This window comes from Notolabrus celidotus, chromosome 23, assembly GCF_009762535.1.
Source record: "Notolabrus celidotus isolate fNotCel1 chromosome 23, fNotCel1.pri, whole genome shotgun sequence".
NCBI classification, from domain to species: domain Eukaryota; kingdom Metazoa; phylum Chordata; class Actinopteri; order Labriformes; family Labridae; genus Notolabrus; species Notolabrus celidotus.
Genome location: NC_048294.1, coordinates 18,461,922 through 18,481,921, shown reverse-complemented (window position 1 = coordinate 18,481,921; position 20,000 = coordinate 18,461,922). Strand labels below are relative to the sequence as shown.

The 20,000-nt window shown below is 40.7% G+C and overlaps 2 protein-coding genes across 5 annotated transcripts in view; one reads left to right on the top strand and one right to left on the bottom strand.

The window, feature by feature from the left end:
* Window positions 1-3,591: 3,591 nt before the first annotated feature.
* rce1a (Ras converting CAAX endopeptidase 1a) lies at window positions 3,592-9,587 on the bottom strand. Its single transcript, XM_034676482.1, has 8 exons — window positions 9,320-9,587; window positions 8,719-8,821; window positions 8,447-8,530; window positions 7,781-7,859; window positions 7,480-7,647; window positions 7,111-7,182; window positions 6,975-7,037; window positions 3,592-5,380 (listed from the first exon to the last, which is right to left on the bottom strand). The coding sequence occupies exons 1-8, from the start codon at window positions 9,424-9,426 to the stop codon at window positions 5,151-5,153; spliced, it is 906 nt and encodes a 301-aa protein (XP_034532373.1). The 5' UTR covers window positions 9,427-9,587; the 3' UTR covers window positions 3,592-5,150.
* Window positions 9,588-11,137: 1,550 nt separating this feature from the next.
* The window catches only part of peli3 (pellino E3 ubiquitin protein ligase family member 3), an 11,206-nt gene continuing 2,343 nt past the window's right edge, over window positions 11,138-20,000 (top strand). Inside the window, exons 1-4 of one of the 4 annotated variants that reach the window (XM_034676479.1) lie at window positions 11,138-11,477; window positions 17,387-17,584; window positions 18,061-18,190; window positions 19,311-19,412. In XM_034676479.1, the coding sequence (XP_034532370.1) occupies window positions 17,412-17,584; window positions 18,061-18,190; window positions 19,311-19,412 (405 nt within the window). In that variant the 5' untranslated portion in view covers window positions 11,138-11,477; window positions 17,387-17,411. Of the gene's footprint in view, window positions 11,499-17,239; window positions 17,260-17,383; window positions 17,585-18,060; window positions 18,191-19,310; window positions 19,413-20,000 lie in introns of those variants that run through there. The other 3 variants (XM_034676480.1, XM_034676481.1, XM_034676478.1) reach the window with 3 other exon arrangements.

Below are 20,000 nucleotides of genomic sequence, written 5' to 3'. Positions count from 1 at the left end.
GCACTGTTTTTAAAGGACACAGTTGTACAGAGCCTTATATGTCTGTGTGTGTGTGTGGGGTGTGTGTGTGTTTGTGTGTGTGTGCTGATTTTCTCAGCAGTGTATTTTTATCTCATTGAGTTCAGGGGGGTATACGATGAAGTATGCTCTACATACCCAGTCTGTCTTTGAGTAAGCTGGCTGGATAACTCCTGAAGCTTCAGGTAGAGATCTCAGGTATGATGAAGCTAGTCATCAGCTGTGTCTGTTCACTGAAGCTTTCTGCTTCACTGAGCACACTTCATCGTAAAGAGGAACGAGAACTGTCTGTCTGCTTCAGTCGGACTAACATGATGAGAAAAGATGAGGATATGTAAGTTAGAGAAGAAAAAACTGTCTCTGCTACTGCAGGGAAAGAAAGGAATCCTGCAGATGTTGGGTTACTTTGTCAATTAACTTACGGATTTTATCACACAATACACGCTGAGTGCCTCCATTTACTTCTAATACAGCAACTACACACAGAACAACTTTGACACTCACAGGCACTCACTTCATACAGAACCCACAAATAACTTTAGTATTTGGCCAAATAGAGGTCTGATTAGTTTATTGATTTAATCTGTGATAAACATCAGTAGAAACATTAATCATTGACTGTTTTCACTATAAATCCAGCTGTGTTCAACTAACCATCATAAAAACACAATCTGATATGATTCATAGCCTCATAGCCTATCATCATCATCACCTTCATAATCACCTTCATCACCTTCATCACCTTCATCACCTTCATCACCTTCATCATCATCGTCATCATCTTCATCATCATAATCAGGATGAGGAGGAGGAGCAGGAGGAGGTCCTCTCTATCTCGGGAGGAGTTCAACCCGCTTGCTTCTTAAACTTCAGAACAAAACTCCTTCAGAGTATGGTCTATAAATATCTGATGATGCTGTGTGTGTGTGTGTGTGTGTGTGTGTGTGTGTGTGTGTGTGTGTGTGTGTGTGTGTGTTTGAACTAAAACTCAACACACACAACCTGTGTTGTTACACCCTGTCCTCAAGCAGCCTTAATCCATGAAATAACTCAAATAAAATCACTGAACACACCTTTAATTACCTAAACCTGGGGATTTATCTTTAACACAAAGAATAAAAGAATCAAACAAAGACCATCTCCAGACTAAAGGATCAAAACAACAGGACAGAAGCACTACGTTTCTGCATGAGAGGCAGCAGTCCCTAAAGGAACCTTCCTGTCAAACACTGGAAGAGTGGAGTAGAACTTCAAAGGGGGCAATTCCCTTCATAGACAGCAGTCCACACAAATACCATACGAACAATACACAACACACAGCACAGCACCCAGACTCTGTTACACATATACAATACGCCACATAGACAGCACAGCATCCTCACGCTTTCTCACGAATACGATACACCACACACAATGCACAGGGTATATTAAAAGGTTAAATTAGGGGTATATTAAAGGATTAAATTATTGGTATATTATAGGGTTAAATTAGGAGTTTGTTATAGGGTAAAATAAAGTGGTATATTATAGGGTTAAATTAGGGGTATATTGTGGGTATTTTGTTTTTTGTTAGGAGTTATTTTGGGGTTATTATACACTTATATTAGGGTTCAATCAGAGTTCTGTTGGGGTATTAAATAGGGTTAAATTAGGGCTACACCTGTGTCATAATCTGGTCTTTATGCTGTTCTGCCTCAGCTGTCTCTGTCTGTGGATTCAATTTCACTGTGGGAGGTTGTTGAGTGAAGCCACTCTGTGTTTATGTGCTCAGCCCCTCCTGAGGTCTCTGGAATTATACTCTTTGCATTCTGACCTCTAAAGATTATCATTTAGAAACAGTCCGAGCTGCAGGAATCCAGCCCAGGAACTTCCTGTTAGGAAGGGGAACGACCTGGAGTATGGGGTTGAGGTCGTCTCAACATACCAGAGCTCAGATTCTCTCCAAATTCAATTATCATCAATGTAAATACATGTACCTTTTTTTTTTGGGGGGGGGGGGGGGGGGGGGGGGGGCTGTCTGCTGCAGGGAGGAGGTCATAGTTCACATCCACACTTTCTAAACCACTTTGTTTGTTATTCCAGGAGTTGCTCACCCATTAGCCGTTAGCTCTTCTAATGTCATTTGACACACCAGACTGCAGGTAAACCCATGCTGTGTGTCAGAAAAATATCGACTCCAACAATTCAAAAGTGTCAGTAATCATCACAACATCACTCTCAGAACTTGATTCAGGAGTTATTGCTGCAACAAAGATGAACTGTTGCTTTATGTTCCCTAACCAGAAATAAAAGTCATTTTGATTCATGAAACAATGCCTTCACTACATGGGCCCAACAAACTAAAACAGGCTCCAAAACTGTGACTCATCCAACAAGACACAAATCAGATCCACATTGTGCATCTGTGCTGCTGTTCTCTGTTCCCACCCACAGCTTAGGAGCCTAAAGGAGGATGAGGAGGACAAGGGGGGGGAGGAGTCTGATCCAAGCAGGCAGGAATTCCTTCAGAATATTTTTCATCCTGCAGAGAAGAGCCATGGCTTTAAAAACATAAACAAGGTCGTGTGAACGCTGAGGAACCTCCTGTTCTCCTCTTAATGAAAAACTGTGACTGCAGGAGTCATGTTCTCTGTCTTTATTACACACTGAGAGGAACATTCATATTCAGCCTCAACTCTGCAGTGTTCAGTATGTTCTCCATACACCCGAGTTCAATCAGAGTTGGGACAAAAAATGTTGTTAAAACAGATTTTGATGGTTTATAAATCATTTAAAGTTTATATTTAACTGAAAATAGATCAAAGACAACATATGAGATATTAAACTGAAACATGTTCTTGTTTTATAAAAATATTTGCTCATTTTAAATCTGATGCAGCAGCACGTTTCAAACAGTTGGTACAGAGACATGTTTCCTGTTCATCAGCACTCTATAAATGTTGGTGAACTCAGAAAAACAGTTTCTGGACTTTGAAGTGAAATGTTGTCCCATTCTTGCCTGATAGAGGATTTCAGCTGCTCAACAGTTCAGGGTCTCAGCCATGTCTGTATTTAATGCAGTGATTTCCAATACAGAGTCATGTCTGTTTTTAATGCAGGGATCTCTACTACAGAGTCATGTCTGTTTTTAATGCAGTGACTTCCACTACAGAGTCATGTCTGTTTTTAATGCAGTGACTTCCACTACAGAGTCATGTCTGTTTTTAATGCAGTGACTTCCACTACAATCATGCCTGTTTTTAATGCAGTGACCTCCGCTACAGTCATGTCTGTTTTTAATGAAGTGATTTCCACTACAGTCTTGTCTTTTTTTAGTGCAGTGATTTTGTTGTTTTTTGATTGGTGTCTCTGTACTGACTGTTTGAAACTTGCAGCTGCATCAGATTTAAAACGAGCAGACATTTTTATAAAACACGTTTAGTTTAATATCTGATATGTGGTCTGCTGTATTTTCAGTTTAATATTAATACATGTTGGCGTAGTGGTTGTAGAATCAAGTGTGCGTTAGTGACCTATTAGGTGGTTAAACTTGTTACGATGGAGTTGATTAAACAAATGAGAGCAGAGACGGAATGTAGAAAAACATTTTATTTGCAGACGAGATTGAAAGTTTCTGTCAAAGATTGTCGTAATAAAACATGTTTGAACTGGAACGTGACTCTGTGAGGATTATTCCATGCTCATACCTGTACAGGTAAGCAACTCCAAAATACATCTGGTTAGAAAATATAGACCTCAGTACAAACGTCTGAATCTCAGGCTGAACATGTGACTCATTAAAACTACAGCTGATCAGCAAAAATACACTCTGCAGCTGTGTGTGTGTGTTTCTGTGCATGTGTGTGTGAGAGTGTGTGTGTGTGTCTATAAAGGTGTGTAGATTCTAAACACCAATGATGGAATACAAAACATGAACTCACACAGTAGAAATGCTTCAGCATTAACTTTCAGAGGAGCTGCTAATCAGCCAGTTGATTGATAACACAGAGAGTCTGTGATGTGTTGAGGAGGATTAAATAGATTGGATTATAATTCGGTCACTAAAGGCAGAGGAAACGTCTTTACACAAATAAACATGCTGTCTTTCCGCCTATCAGCCTGTATGGCTGAACACAAACAGATTGTGGTTTTAAATTCACATTTAGCTTTAGTTTTTCAGATTGTCAGAGAAGAAAACCTCGAGCTCTGACGCCTCCTGCTGGCTGCTTCAGGAACATACTCACACACACACCCTCCACACCCTCCACACACACACACAGGTTTATTGCTGAGGATGAGCAGCCCATTCTTCACAGTTTAAAAGTGTGTTAGGTGTCAGAGCAGCTGATCAATAAATGTGTTCACACAGAGCAGTGAGAGGTGATCTTTGATCACCTGATCAGGAAATGACTCAGGCATAAGGCTGCTCTGATGGTTTTGTTCTCTGTGAAAAACTTTAAATACCATGTTACAGAAAAAATAGACAATCAGTAATCAATAATCAAACCGATAGATTGCCTGAACCACAAAAATAAGAAACCCACCGGGGGAGTCTTTACGAACACCTGAACCTTTGATGATTTCAGCTGGTCTGATGTGAAGGTTTGGTTCTTTGATCTGAGATTTATTGATTACTGTTCAAGACTTTGATGTTTTTCTAAAACTGGAGGACATAAAACAGAGTTTAAAAAATGTTCTCCTACAATCTCAGATTATGGTTAATAATCTCAGATTAAAGTTTAATCTCAGATTAGGGTTTAATGTGAGATTAGGGTTTAATCTGAGATTAGGGTTTAATCTGAGATTAGGGTTTAATCTGTGGACTTTGTTTTGAAGTGATAGTTTTAGAATAACAAACGATCGTTTAAAAGTCACTACACAAGTCGACCAATCATGACGCTTGATCTTACTGTCCCTCTGACATCACCAACATGAAGCCCCGCCCTCTTCAGACATCAGCCCATTGACAGGTTATATGAGCAGGGTCCACTGACCATGCCCCAGTCTCCATGGAAACCAAGCCCACCTGGCTGTTAGTGCTGTCAGGGCCCAGAAGACACACCTGAGCTGTGACTCCTCCCCCTCTTCATCATGTGACACACCTGAAGGAATCTCCTCCTCTTCATCAGAGAAAGGACATGTTGGGCAGCCAATCAGGAGAGGCAGAGAGGGCTGGGGGAAGTGGCGAGGGAGCAGACAGGTGTGGGGAGACCGTAGTAAGCAGGGTCAGTGAAGGGGAAGAGGAAGAGGAGGAAGAGGACGACACCGAGCAGGTAACAGGTGAGGACAGAGAAACGGTGAGGATGATCCAATGCTGCGTTGATGGCTGGAAAACCCATGTAGTTACAGAACGAGTGACACAGGACCGGACCCACCAGGTGACCTGGAACCATTTAGAAGTCTCTGGTGAGTATCAGAGAACTAGACAACATTGACAGGTTCTACCTCACAGATTTGCTGCTGTTCATTCAGGTCGTCTAAAGGTTCTAATGGTTGATTTGGTTCTTATGGTTCTAAAGGTTAGTTTGGTTCGGATGGTTCTAATGGTTAGTTTGGTTCTTTTGGTTCTGATGGTTCTAAAGGTTAGTTTGGTTCTCATGGATCTGATGGATAGTTTGGTTTTTATGGTTCTAATGGTTTGTTTGGTTCAGATGGTTCTAATAGTTAGTTTGGTTCTGATGGTTCTAAAGGTTAGTTTGGTTCTTGTGGTTCTAATGGTTTGTTTTGTTCTTATGGTTCGTTTAGTTCTTATGATTAGTTTGGTTCTGATGGTTAGTGTGGTTCTGATTGTTCTTATGGTTAGTTTGGTTCTAAAGGTAAGTTTGGTTCTCATGGTTCTAATGCTTAGTTTGGTTCTTGTGGTTCTAAAGGTTAGTTTGGTTCAAATGGTTCTAATGGTTAGTTTGGTTCTTATGGTTCTGATGGTTCTAAAGGTTAGTTTGGTTCTCATGGATCTGATGGATAGTTTGGTTTTTATGGTTTTTATGGTTAGTTTGGTTCTTAAGATTCTAATGGTTTGTTTGTTTCAGATAGTGCTAAAGGTTAGTTTGGTTCTTATGGTTCTGATGTTTCTAAAGGTTAGTTTGGTTCTGATGTTTCTAAAGGTTAGTTTGGTTTGGATGGTTCTAATGGTTAGTTTGGTTCTGATGGTTCTAAAGGTTAGTTTGGTTCTGATGTTTCTAAAGGTTAGTTTGGTTTGGATGGTTCTAATGGTTAATTTGGTTCTTATGGTTCTGATGGTTCTAAAGGTTAGTTTGGTTCTGATGTTTCTAAAGGTTAGTTTGGTTTGGATGGTTCTAATGGTTAGTTTGGTTCTTATGGTTCTGATGGTTCTAAAGGTTAGTTTGGTTCTGATGTTTCTAAAGGTTAGTTTGGTTCTGATGTTTCTAAAGGATAGTTTGGTTCTGATGTTTCTAAAGGTTAGTTTGGTTTGGATGGTTCTAATGGTTAGTTTGGTTCTGATGGTTCTAAAGGTTAGTTTGGTTCTGATGTTTCTAAAGGTTAGTTTGGTTTGGATGGTTCTAATGGTTAGTTTGGTTCTTATGGTTCTGATGGTTCTAAAGGTTAGTTAGGTTCTGATGTTTCTAAAGGTTAGTTTGGTTCTGATGTTTCTAAAGGTTAGTTTGGTTCGGATGGTTCTAATGGTTAGTTTGGTTCTTATGGTTCTGATGGTTCTAAAGGTTAGTTTGGTTCTTATGGTTCGGATGGTTCTAATGGTTCTAATGGTTAGTTTGGTGGTTAACAGCACCTCAACATAAACTTTATAAAGAACCTTAAACTAACCTGTCTCTGTAGAGTGGATTTAATTCTAACTCTTACGAGCACAGAGAAACACTTAAAGAACAGAACACTGCTCCTCTCTACTTTCTCCGATGACACTAATCACAAAAATCAAAGACGTGATTTTCTTTTGACGTCAAAACTCTAATCTCTGAAGCGCGCAGGGAGTTTATTAAGGTGTGATGAGAGCTGCTCACCTGTCCTGATGAAGATGAAGGCTGTGTATGCTCCAAACACGGCTGTGTAGGAGAACTGGAACACTGAAGAACCAGAGGAACATCATCATCTGAGCACAGAGGTAACAAACACCTTAAAAACCACATCTGAGCTCACCTGCAGACAGGAAGATCCCTGACAGAGTCCCTTGTCTGAACCTGAGCAGCTCGATCACATGGTGGAAGTGAGCTGAAACACAGACACAGACTGTGATCAGTGATCAGTCTGTCAATCAATCAATCAATCAATCAATCAATCAATCAATCAATCAATCAATCAATCAATCAATCAACCAATCAATCAATCAATCAAAAAACTGTCTGTCAATCAATCAACCAGTGAAAAATCTGTCTGTCAATTAATCAATATATCAATCAATCAATCAATCAATCAACCAATTAACCAACCAAAATTATTGCAAGGCAAGCGTTACACACCGGTACCTGACAGGTGATTGACCTGGAGGGAAAGATAGTCTGAACTCACCAACTCCAAAGAAAAGAGGGCAGGTGAAGATGGCAGTGGAGGGTCCGGCACAGGGGACCAACATGGGCAGCATACAGGCCCTGAAAACCAGCTCCTCAGTGAGTGGGGCCACCACCTGGTTCCTCAACCAACGCATGTCACTGAGACACAGATTCCAGAACCACGGGTCTACACAGAACACACGGAACGTCAAGGTTATTCACTCTAGAACACGTCACTGAGGCACAGGGTCCAGAACCATAGGTCTACACAGAATACACAAAGAACATGGGAAGTCATCAGGGTAAAACTGGTGTCTGACCAAAGGCAACACGGATTCCATCCATGAAGGTCCAGGGGCAGTCCATGGCGAGCTGCGTAAGGGGCCCCAGAAAAAGAACCTGGAACATAGAATCAAAAACAGTTTCAAAACCACAAACAGGTCCAGAACCACAAAGAGGTCAACAACCACACCTGGCCCAGACTGTTTCTGACTTCAGATCAGAATCAGAATCAGCTTTATTGGCCAGGTATGATTGAACACGCAAGGAATTTGACTTGGTAAACTAATAAACATAAAAATGTAATAAAAATATAAATATAATAATAATAACAATAACATCAGCTATAAATACAAAGAACAACAAATAGGCATGACTAATATGTTCAGACTAAAATAATATGATAATAGTGCAGTGGTGAGAATCAGAGGTAGTTTTTACATTAAAAAAATTGTAGTCAAATAATAAAATAAATAAAAATATGTGAATTCTGCTTGGAGAATTGTTACATTGTATATTACATGTTTATTTACATTTAGTATTTATCTGACAGGTATGACACTGTTATGATTTAGTGTTCATCAGAGTGATAGCCTGGGGGAAGAAACTGTTCTTATGGCGGGTTGTTTTGGCGCTCAGATGGATTCATGCTGTTGTAAGAAATCATTAACATCATCATCATCATCATCATCATGTTATTTTCTTACCATGGTGAGCATCAGAGGGAGGACGATGGCAGGGATCAGACCTTCAAACCGGATTCCCATGAGAGCCAGAAATGAGGAGCTGGTCTGACACACACACACACACACACACACACACACACACACACACACACACACACACACACACACACACACACACACACACACACAGAGATTAAAAATTAGATGACATGGCTTAGCCGCCTTATAGGAGTGTTACATGAATACAAACAGGTCCAGGTGTGTGTGTGCGTGTGTGTACATGTGGAACTTACTGTGACTCCTGTAAACTCTCTCCACACCCACACAAACACAGGAGACAGACCGGACACGATCAGAACGCTAGTGAAACGTCTTTTTATCACCGTGGGGTGGTCTCTGAAACACACCATGGTGGTAATCATCATCATCATCATCATTTCATATTTTCTATTATCAACTTATTTTTCTCTTTCTTTGCGTACTGATGTTATTTTAGTTCTATCTTGTTTAACTCTTTTTTTCCTTAGTTTTTATTCGTGTTATTAGTTTGTCTTTCCTAGAAAAGGAACAAAAGGAAAAGTGGTTAGGATTAATTGTTAGGAGTAGTGGGTAGGGGAGAACGTAGGGAATGATTATAGGACTCTAAAGGGGCCGTTTATACAGAGCAGTACAGGTACAGGTGTACCAGGCACACCTGGTGGTATATCTGTCTGTGTGGAGGTCACACAGACAGACTGATATCGGTGTGTTACCTTCGCAGGTGACTCCTCCACACACACACACACACACACTCTCTCTCTCTCTCACCTGACTACAGCAGCAGGTATCATCCCAGGTGTGTAACTAAGCTGTGTGTTCTCAGAGACAGTCTGTATCACGGTGACACGCTCTTACCTGGGCAGGTGACTCCTCCACACGTACAGGCTGCCCACGTAAGAGCAGGCAAGCAGCAGGCAGCACAGCACGGAGGCGCAGCACGGACCGAGCCCCTCCTCCGGCATGTCGACGGCCCGCTGAGACTAGGACTAGCGGCGGGGGGGACCAGGGACTAGCATCAGACCCTCACCTGTCCGTCCGTCTGTCAGATCTTTACTCGACCGCCGTTTACTGCTGTGGCGCACTGAAAACACGTCATCAGAAAGCGACTTTCTTCTTCTTCTACAGTTTCTAAATCACTGCTGTGGAATCAGCGCCATCTAGTGGAGGAACTGGTGATCTTCATGTTGATCTCCATTAATGAGCCATTTTTATTTACAGTCTATGGCCATGATCAATTTCAACCTTTGATCGTTTTACCGTTTTTAAATATGTCCTGAAATCAGAGTGAAGAGGGGTCATATTTATTTCTGATTTACTCGAATCTTCTTTACTTTAATTTAGTTGGATTTTATTCAGGTTTGAATTGATTATTGTTTTATATTTGGTTTTAATCAGCACTGGCTTATTCCCTATGCTTATTCCATCATCATTAGGTTTCAAATACATCATTTAAATTTAAATTAGTTGAAGTTTCATAATCATCCTGTATTGCTCTACATTATAAAGAGTGCTGAGTTTACTCTATATAAACACAGTTTGACATCAACTGTATATAAACAGTTAGCCTATTGAAATAACAAACTAAAATAAAACAATACAAACAATATTTAAATGGCACATACTGTACAACAACACAATACAACACAGGAAATAGGAACCAATACAACTATGAACAGTAAAAACAATAGTAAGCAATAGGAATCTAAAACATCAACAACAAAATTTAAATCCAAAATTTGATGTAGTAAAAAAAGCGTACAATTTAAAACAATGCAAAAAATAAAAATAAAAACGAAAAAACTTTAAAATCAATAGAAAACAAAAACAACAGAAACAATTAAAACAACCAAAAAAAGAAACAATAAAAAACTATTAAAGACAATAGAACAATTTAAAACAATACAAAACAATGAAAATAATAAAAACAATAACAACAACATTGAAAAAAAAACAAAAAACAAATACAACAGAAAACAATAAAAAAAAATCCAAAACATGTGTAACAATAAAACAACGAAAACATTTAAAAGAAAAAAAGCATATCAATCAATAACAAAAAACAAAATTACAAAAACTAATACAATTAAAAACAATGTTCACAAAGTGAAACAATAAACACAATAAAAAAGTCAATTCAAAGAAAAAAAAAGTAATCAGAAAAAAATCAAAATAAGTAGAAAAAGACCCTGTTATTATTCCTGTTGTCACGAGTTCGTGGTCTAGGTCTCGTCTATACAGTCTATGGTCTAACCCCATCCAGATATTATTTCACACAACTCCGGCTGAATATCCATTATCCCTGATTGAATCAAGAACCAACACCACTGATATGTGAACCCACAATAGACGAGGTCTCAGTGAGACGATCAGATGGGGGGGGGGGGGGGGGGGGGGGGGGGGGACGACTCTTGGATTGATGAAGAGCAACACCTCCCACCAGTGATGCATTTAGAGACCAAACAGGACAAGATTCAGAGCCTCAGATTTACTAGCATCACTTAAAGGCACCACAACATACACGTGACGGTTTTTAGTTTTAAAAACACACACACACACACACACACACACACACGCACACACACACACACACACACACACACACACACACACACACACAGAGACACAGAGAGACACAGAGAGACACAGAGAGACATAGAATTAGAGTGAGAAAGAGACAGACAGGCAGGCAGACAGACAGACAGACAGGGAGGAAAAAAGAGAGAGATGTGGTAGAGAGATTTAGGGGCGTGTCATAGTGCTGTGTTTTCCGAGCAACAGTGAATGTGTCTTAGTCTCTGGTGTAACGTGAGCGGAGGAGAGGCTCGTGCTGCTGATGCTCTGCGCCCCTCCTCCTCTTCCTCCTCCTCCTCCTCCTCCCTGCTCTTCATCTCTGCTGTTCTCCGTCTTCATGCAGACCAGGCCGCGCGGACAGACGGAACACGGACTAACACACCCAGAGCCGGATTACAGTCAGACCAGCACCGGTCCGGACTCCTTTAGTGAACATCAGCGGGTAAATACAGCGTGTATGCGGGTAAATACAGTGTGTGGGTAGGTGTGTGTGTGGGTAGGTGTGTATGTGAGAGCAACTGGCCTGCAGTCTCATAGTGATGGAGGTTAGAGTCACCTTTAATGTGCAGATTGATCACCTTTAATCAGCTGTTGATCCTGATGAGGTCATTTATTGACTGGAGATGTCAGTGTACCAGGATTAAATATGTTTATACTTCAGCGGATTGTGTTGTTTTACAGAGCTGTGAGCCTCTATTATTTACCTCTACATCACTGCTGCATGTGTGTGTGTGTGTGTGTGTGTGTGTGTGTGTGTGTGTGTGTGTGTGCGCGCGTGCGTGTAAGGGAGAAGAGAAGAGTTCCCCTGTGTAAAAAACACCCTGCATACTGCACTTCGAATCAACACTACAGGAAGATAAGGTTAGAAACAAACATGGAAGGAGAGCTCAGAGTCAGGATTCAGTGTTTATGACGGTTAAACATGGAGCCTGTTCATGTCACATAAACCATCATCTATTACCACCATCAACACCAGCTTCATAATGTTCTTCATCGTTGTCTTCATCAACGTGTCTAAGATAAGGGTGATGGAAACACATAATGCCTCCATCCATGGCCCTGAGACAACGCAATCCACTGCAATCCTTGCTGAACAGGAATAATAACAGAGCAGGAATCATAATCAGAGCAGGAATAATAATCAGAGCAGGAATAATAATAGAGACAGAGCAGGAATGATAAGAAAGACAGGGTAGGAATACTAATAATGACATAAAAATAATAGTAACAGAGACGGAACAGGAATAGTAAAAGAGACATAACAGGAATACTATCAGAGACATAAAAGGAATAATAGCATCTACAGAGCAGGAATAATAACAGAGACAGAACATGAATAGTAATACAGATTTAACCAGAATAATAACAGAAACAGTCCAGGAATAGAAGAAGATACATAACACAAATAGTAACAAAAACACCACAGGAATAGTAACAGAGAGAGAACAAGAATAATAACAGAAACAGTCGAGGAATGATAACAGAAATAGAACAGGAATAGTGACAGAAACACAATAGGAATAGTTACAGAGACATAACAGGAATGATTGCAGATACAGAACTGAATAATAACAGACACGGAACAGGAATAATAATAGAGACAGAAATAGAATAATAACAGAGACAGAGCAGGAATATTAACTGAAACAGAGCAGGAATAATAACAGAGACACAACAGGTATAATAGAAGCAGAGCAGGAATAGAAACAGAACAAGAATAGTAACAAAAAAACAACAGGATTAGTAATAGAGACAGAACCGGAATAATATTAACAGAGACAGAGCAGGAATAATAACAGAAACATTGCAGGAATAGTAACAGAATCACAATATGAATAGTAAGAAAGACATAACTGGAATAATAATAACAGAGACAGAGCAGGAATATAAACAGACACAGAACAGGAATAGTAACAGACACAGAGATAGATAGTAACAGAAACTCAACGGGAATAGTAACAGAGACATAACAGGAATAATAGCAGATACAGAATGGTATTAATTACAGTAACAGAACAGGAATAGTAACAGAGACATAACAGGAATAAAAACAGAGACAGAGCTAGATAGTAACAGAAACTCAACAGCAATATCAACAGAGGCATAACAGGAATAATAATACAAATGGAACAGGAATAATGACCCTATCAGAACAGGAATGATAACAGAAACAGAGCAGTAATACTAACAGAAACACAAAAGGAATAGTAACACAGACATAACAGGAATAATAGCAGTTACAGAGCAGGTATAATAACATACGCAGAACAGGAGTAGTAACAGAGACAGAGCTAGACAGTAAAATGAAACTCAAAGGGGATAGTAATAGAGACACAACAGGAATAATAGCAGTTACAGAGCAGGTATAATAACATACGCAGAACAGGAGTAATAACAGAGACAGAGCAGTAATAATAAAATAAACAGATAAATGGCACTATCCAAACAGGAATGATAACAGAAACATAACATGAATCCAAGCAGAGACGGAACAGGAATAGTAACAGAATCGGGACAGGAAGTTTAACGGAAACACAACAGGAATAGCAATAGAGACATTAAAGGAATAATAACAGAAATGAACAGGAATAGTAACAGAAACACAACAGGAATGGAAACAGAGACAGAACAGGAATAACAACAATCACAGAACAGGAACAATAAAAGAAACAGAGCAGGAAAAGAAACAGAAACCGAACAGGAATAATAACAGAAACACAACAGAAATAGTAATAGAGACATACAAGGAATAATAAAAGAAACAGAACATGAATAGTAACAGAAATTCAACAGGAATAGTAATAGAAAACACATCAGGAATAGAAACAGAGACATAACAGGAATAATGACAGTAACAGACCAGGAATAGTAACAGACCTTACAGGTAGTTATGTAGTTGTGTTATGTTGTTGTGTAGTTGTATTAGTGTGTAGTTGTGATCAGTGTGATTATCTAACCCTCTCTCAGGAGAACAAAGCTTACAGGTTTTGTCATTTTTTGCAGTGTAGGAGGTCCTTCCCACCTCTGATTAATAATAGACTTTAACAACCTGGGAGCCTGACTCACTGTGAGTGTGTGTGTGTGTGTGTGTGTGTGTGTGTGTGTGTGTGTGTGTGTGTGAGTGTGTGTGTTTGAGAGAGACAGGAAATGTGGGGTTAGAGAATGGCATGATGACATGCAGTATAGGGTTGAGGCCGGGAGTCGTACCAGTGCCCGCAGTGATGAGGCCTGTGTTGAGCTTTGCCGCTGCCCGCTCGCCTGTCTTGTCTCACCTGTCTAGTCTCTCCTGTGTTTACTGTTGTTTGTTCTTCATTTTGTAAATGATGGTCTTCCTGCTAGAATGTATGATGGCCAGACTCTTTATACATCAGATCGTCAGTGGTGGATCGTAGCACTCCATTACCATGGTTTGACAGCTCACAGTGTCTGTTACTACGGTTCAAACCTGCTGCTGGTGATCTTGGTGGTGGCAGAGTTTCCACCGGCAGCGCTGAAAAAAGGGAGTGACAGTGGCCTGGCAACTGAGGCGACTGTGGAGGCGATGAGTGGTTCAAACCGCGCCATTTATTACTGATGAGCCCTGCCTGTCGTGAGATCAGCCTGTCTCCGTCCCATCATTCCTGGGTGATAGCTAGTCTACCTGTGCAATATAGTGAGTCCCTGCCAGATGTGCACCTTTCCCTGCGCTTCCCCTAGCGAACAGACCACACGGAGGATGGCACCTGTAAATGCTCGCTCCATCACAAGTAATTTATTCACATGACATGATCTAGACAAAGTACTTAGACTTCTTCTTTGTTCCTGAAACCTGGCAGAGGGACATGGAACACTCCACACTCATGGAACTCTGTCCATCAGATTACACTTTTGTCAAGTTAACTGTTTTGTTAAATTTTGTCTCGTATAGCCGACGTAACCCCAAAGTCCTTCTGACACAATTAGCAGCATTGTCACTCCAACACCACCGACCCTCCCGATTTCCTCGAGCAGTGAGAGCAAACTTTTGCTCTGCTTCTTCATTAAGAAGATAAAGGAAACATTACTCCTTCTCCTGTACCTTGTCCTAGTCAACCTCACAAAGATAACAGGTGGCATGAAAACATCCTCAAGCACCCTTGACATTATACCCACCCCCATCTTTGCTCTCCATAATCAATAGCTCCCTGATGTCTGATCTTGTCCCTACCATCTTCAGACATGCTGTTGCCACTTTTAAAAAATACAATCTGGACTCTTCTCTCCACCCAAACTACAGACTCATATCCAAGTTAGAATTTATGTCTAAGGTCTTAGAAGAATTGGTCGCTAACCAGCTCACATCAGCTCTCAATGATCAAGACGTTTGATAGATTCAGATCTGGTTTCTGGCAGCAGCATTCAACAGAAACTGCTGTCCTCAGGGTCACTAATGATTTGTTGATTCAGGCTGATGCAGGAGAGTGTTCTGAACTGGTTCTGTTGGACCTCAGTGCAGCATTTGATACTGTGGAGGCTCAGGCAGTGGGTAGGTGTCTCTGGAACAGCCCTGGACTGGTCTTGCCTGTACTTTGTGACCTCTGCTCTTGAAAGGTGCACTATAAATCAACTTTACTTACACTGTAAGAAAAAAGTTCAACTTAAAATAATTTGTAACCTAGCTGCCTTAAAATGTTAAGTTCAGCAAGCCAAGAAATGTAAGTTGTTTCCACTTTTGTCTAAGTTCCTTAAACTTAGTTTTATTACTTGGGGTGACAAAGACAATGCTGATAAATTAGTTCTATCAACCTCATACTTTAAGTCTAATCGGCAAGCCTTTTTATTGAAACCAACAAGCAATTGTAAGTTTTACAAACCTAAATCTTAGTAGAAACAACGTGAAAAAACAAATTAGATGAACATGTTTCTACAGGTATATTGAGTTGTAAAAACATGAAAATTTAACTTGCCTGAACTAAGCATCTTGTTGGATCAATTTATACTTCTGCAAACATGTCTAAAATGTTAGCTCAACAAAGTGTTTTGTTGAATCAACTTATCTTTTTAAGGCAGCCAGGTGACTTTTTTCCTGACTTATTCACCTTACTTGTAACATTGCGTTCATTAAAAAAACAAGTACTTGTCATTTCTTAAAACAACCTAAGCCTCAATTTAAAAAAAATCTACATAAAAATGATTTCTCAACCTGGGACAACATTCAAAATACTTAAATCAATGTCAAAATTGACAATAGCTTTTTTGTATGAATTTTACTTGGCATCAGAATGCTATAATAAAGAATGGATTAATATGGCAACTGCCATATGTTCATTATTGATAAAGAAGTAAACACTTAACTTACAAAACTGTAAGCAGAATAACAGAAGAGTGCTCTCACTATAAGAACTATGTAGGTATAAAAACAGAAGCTAAGTAGTAAAAAAGTCTACAAATATCATACATTGAACATTTCTCTTTTGGTAAACACTTAGCTTCTACACTGCATGAAGAAAAGTATTAAAACATTGATCCAAACCGAGTGTCTCTTGCAGCACAGTGCATTGTAAAGGTTGGTCACTCCAGTGACTATAAGGGGTTTCCTGTGCATTTGTGCAGGGGCCATACTTACGTCTAGATGTATCAACAAGGACTTCTATGTTAGCTTAACTACTTGGTTGGACTGATAAGTTGGACACTATTTTACTTGATATTTCAAGTAAAACTGACATTTAAGTTGAACTGACTTAAGAAAGTGAGCTGAGGTAACTAAAACCTAAAATCCCTTTTTACAGTGTACTTACTCTGCAGATGGAGCACACACTTTAACCACTGAGTCAAACCAGGGCCCAGAATATCCTCCACTTCAGTGGTGAATTAAAGGGTTGTCATTGACTGCGTTTTGTAGATTTGTGCTTTCAGTAAATTGAAGCAGAGTGCTCTCCGTGTGTTTGATGCCGTCAGTTTGGTCTGAATCTGATCCCCTCTCTTATCACTGCAAAGGGGCAGAGCCAGCAGGGTTAGGGCTAGGGCCAGCAGGGCGTCATGACGTGTTATTAGTGCTAACGATAGCTGGGTCAGAAGATAGCCACAGTCTGCTGTTGCTGGTGTCATGCTGATCAAAATGCAGAGGAGCTTAGTTTGAGTCTGTAGAATCAGAGAGGTTAGGGTTAGGGTTGCATCACTCTCCATGATGAAGCTGCTCTTTTTATATGTCACTACTGTCTCCATATCACAATGCAAAGAACGAACTGGGATTCCAGTATCATGCTGTAAGTGTATGGATGTGAGCAGGGCCTGCTGAGATTAATGATCCCTGGTACAGCTTTGATGTGGAAGCAGTAAACTGTAGGTATATTTATCTGGTTCATACAGGTTTCTTACTCTCCCTTTCAGCAGTAATCCCCAGCTGAGGCCGGTGGGCATGGTTTTGGAGGGCAGCTCAGAGGCGCTGTGTCCCCCCCCATCTCTGGAGCTGAGGCCATCCTGCAACAAGAGCCAGCCCTCCCCTCCCCTGGGCTCCAGCTCTCAGCCCCACGACGGAGTCTTCCTCGACGACAAGGAGCCCGTCAAGTACGGGGAGCTCATCGTCTTAGGGTGAGACTAGTTACTACAAAAACCTACCACTATACTTCAACAGGGGTCCTTGGAAACCTGATCCAGAGTTACTCCTGGAACAGGTCTCAGGGGGATGGATGTGAAAGATAAAATAATTCACCACTACTCTGAAACATGGGTCCAACAAACCTAAACCAGAACTAGACTCAGCCTAGAGCACTTTTTAAACTCCACTGATATTTTCTGACAAAATCTTGTTAAAGTGGGTGATTGGTCATTGAGACAGGATCAATGAGACAGGATCATTTAGATCAGGAGCATTGAGAAAGGATCTTTTAGATCAGGAGCATTGAGACAGGATCCTTTAGATCAGGGTCATTGAGACAGGATCAATGAGACAGGATTATTCAGATCAGGATCATTGAGATCACTATGGTCCCTGCTAATTTAGTAATTATTGCTACTCGTTATGATTGTTGTCTGATTGAAGTTAAGTTTATTTTTACGTTATTCAGACACAATGGATCTCTGGCCAATGGAGACAAAGGTCGCAGAAGAAGTCGCCTGGCTCTCTATAAAAGACCCAAAGCAAATGGAGTCAAACCAGATGTTATCCATAACGTGTCCACCCCCCTGGTGTCAAAGGTTAGTCACTATATCGACCTGTCACTAGTGCATCATGTGACCTGCATCATGTGACCCTCATCATGTGATCTGTAACATGTGAAATGTGCCATGTGACCTGCATCAAGTGACCTGCATCATATGACCTGTATCATGTGACCTGCATCAAGTGACCTGCATCATGTGACTTGTAACACGTGACCTGCATCATGTGACTTGTAACACGTGACCTGCATCATGTGACTTGTAACACGTGACCTGCATCATGTGACTTGTAACACGTGACCTGCATCATGTGACTTGTAACACGTGACCTGCATCATGTGACTTGTAACATGTGACCTGCTTCATCTGACCTGCATCATAAGACCTGCATCATGTGACCTGCATCATATGAACTGAATCATGTCGCCCACATCATGTGACCTGTATCATGTGACCTGCATCATGTGACCTGCATCATATGAACTGAATCATGTCGCCTACATCATGTGACCTGTATCATGTGACCTGCATCATGTGACCTGCATCATGTGACCTGCATCATGTGACCTTCATTATGTGACCTGCATCAAGTGACCTGCAACATATGACCTGTATCATGTGACCTGCATTAAGTGACCTGCATCATGAGACTTGTAAAATGTGACCTGCATCAAGTGACTAACATGTGACCTGTATCATGTGACACGCATCATGTGACCTGCATCATGTGACCCGCATCATATAACATGCATCATGTGACTTGTAACATGTGACCTGCATCATGTGACCTGCTTCATCTGACCTGCATCATAAAACCTTCATCATGTGACCTGCATCATATGAACTGAATCATGTCGCCTACATCATGTGACCTGTATCATATGAACTGAATCATGTCGCCTACATCATGTCACCTGCATCATGTGACCTGCATCATGTGACCTGCATCATGTGACCTTCATTATGTGACCTGCATCATGTGCCCTTCATCATGTGACTCTAACATGTTACATGTATCTTGTGACCTGCATCATGTGACCTTCGTCATGTGACCTGCATCATGTGACCTGCACCATGTGACCTTCATCATGTGACCTGCATCATGTGACCTGCATCATTTGACCTGTATCAAGTGATCATGTGTCCCTTTTGACAGGCACTCAGCAACAAAAGCCAGCACAGCATCTCATATACTTTGTCACGAAGTCACTCTGTCATCGTGGAGTACACACACGATACCAACACAGACATGTTCCAGGTCAGTATCAACACAAACACACACATGCACACACACATGCACATACACACACAGAAACACACACAGTCATACATACAGTCACACACACAGTCACACACACAGTTGCACGCATTGTCATAGACACACAGTCATTAACACACTAATTCACAAACACACACAGTCACACACACAGTCACATATATGACGACACACAGTCATTCACACAGTCACACACACAGTCACACACACACAGTTGCATGCATTGTCATAGACACAGTCATTAACACACTAATTCACAAACACACACAGTCACACACAGTCACATACATGATGACACACAGTCATTCACACAGTCACACACAAAGTCACAAACACACACAGTCCCACACAGTTACACACGTGGTCACATACAGTCACACACAGTCCAACACACAGTCACAAAAACACAGTCTCACACACACACACACACACACACACACACACACACACACACACACACACACACACACACACACACACACACACACACACACAGAGAAACACTAAACAGTTAAAGTTAAATAAAGACTTAAATAGAGTTCAATTCAGAGTTGAATAATTAATTAAATA

Bases quoted from the DNA above. Each gene is read 5' to 3' on its own strand.
- rce1a (XM_034676482.1), bottom strand. From the start codon at position 9,426: ATGCCGGAGGAGGGGCTCGGTCCGTGCTGCGCCTCCGTGCTGTGCTGC. The intron at 7,183-7,479 runs GTGAGTTCAGAC...TCTGTGTTTCAG, and splicing joins CCCTCTTTTCTTTGGAGTTG to CTCACTTCCACCATGTGATC. The intron at 5,381-6,974 runs GTGAGCAGCTCT...AAATGGTTCCAG, and splicing joins CTTCATCTTCATCAGGACAG to GTCACCTGGTGGGTCCGGTC.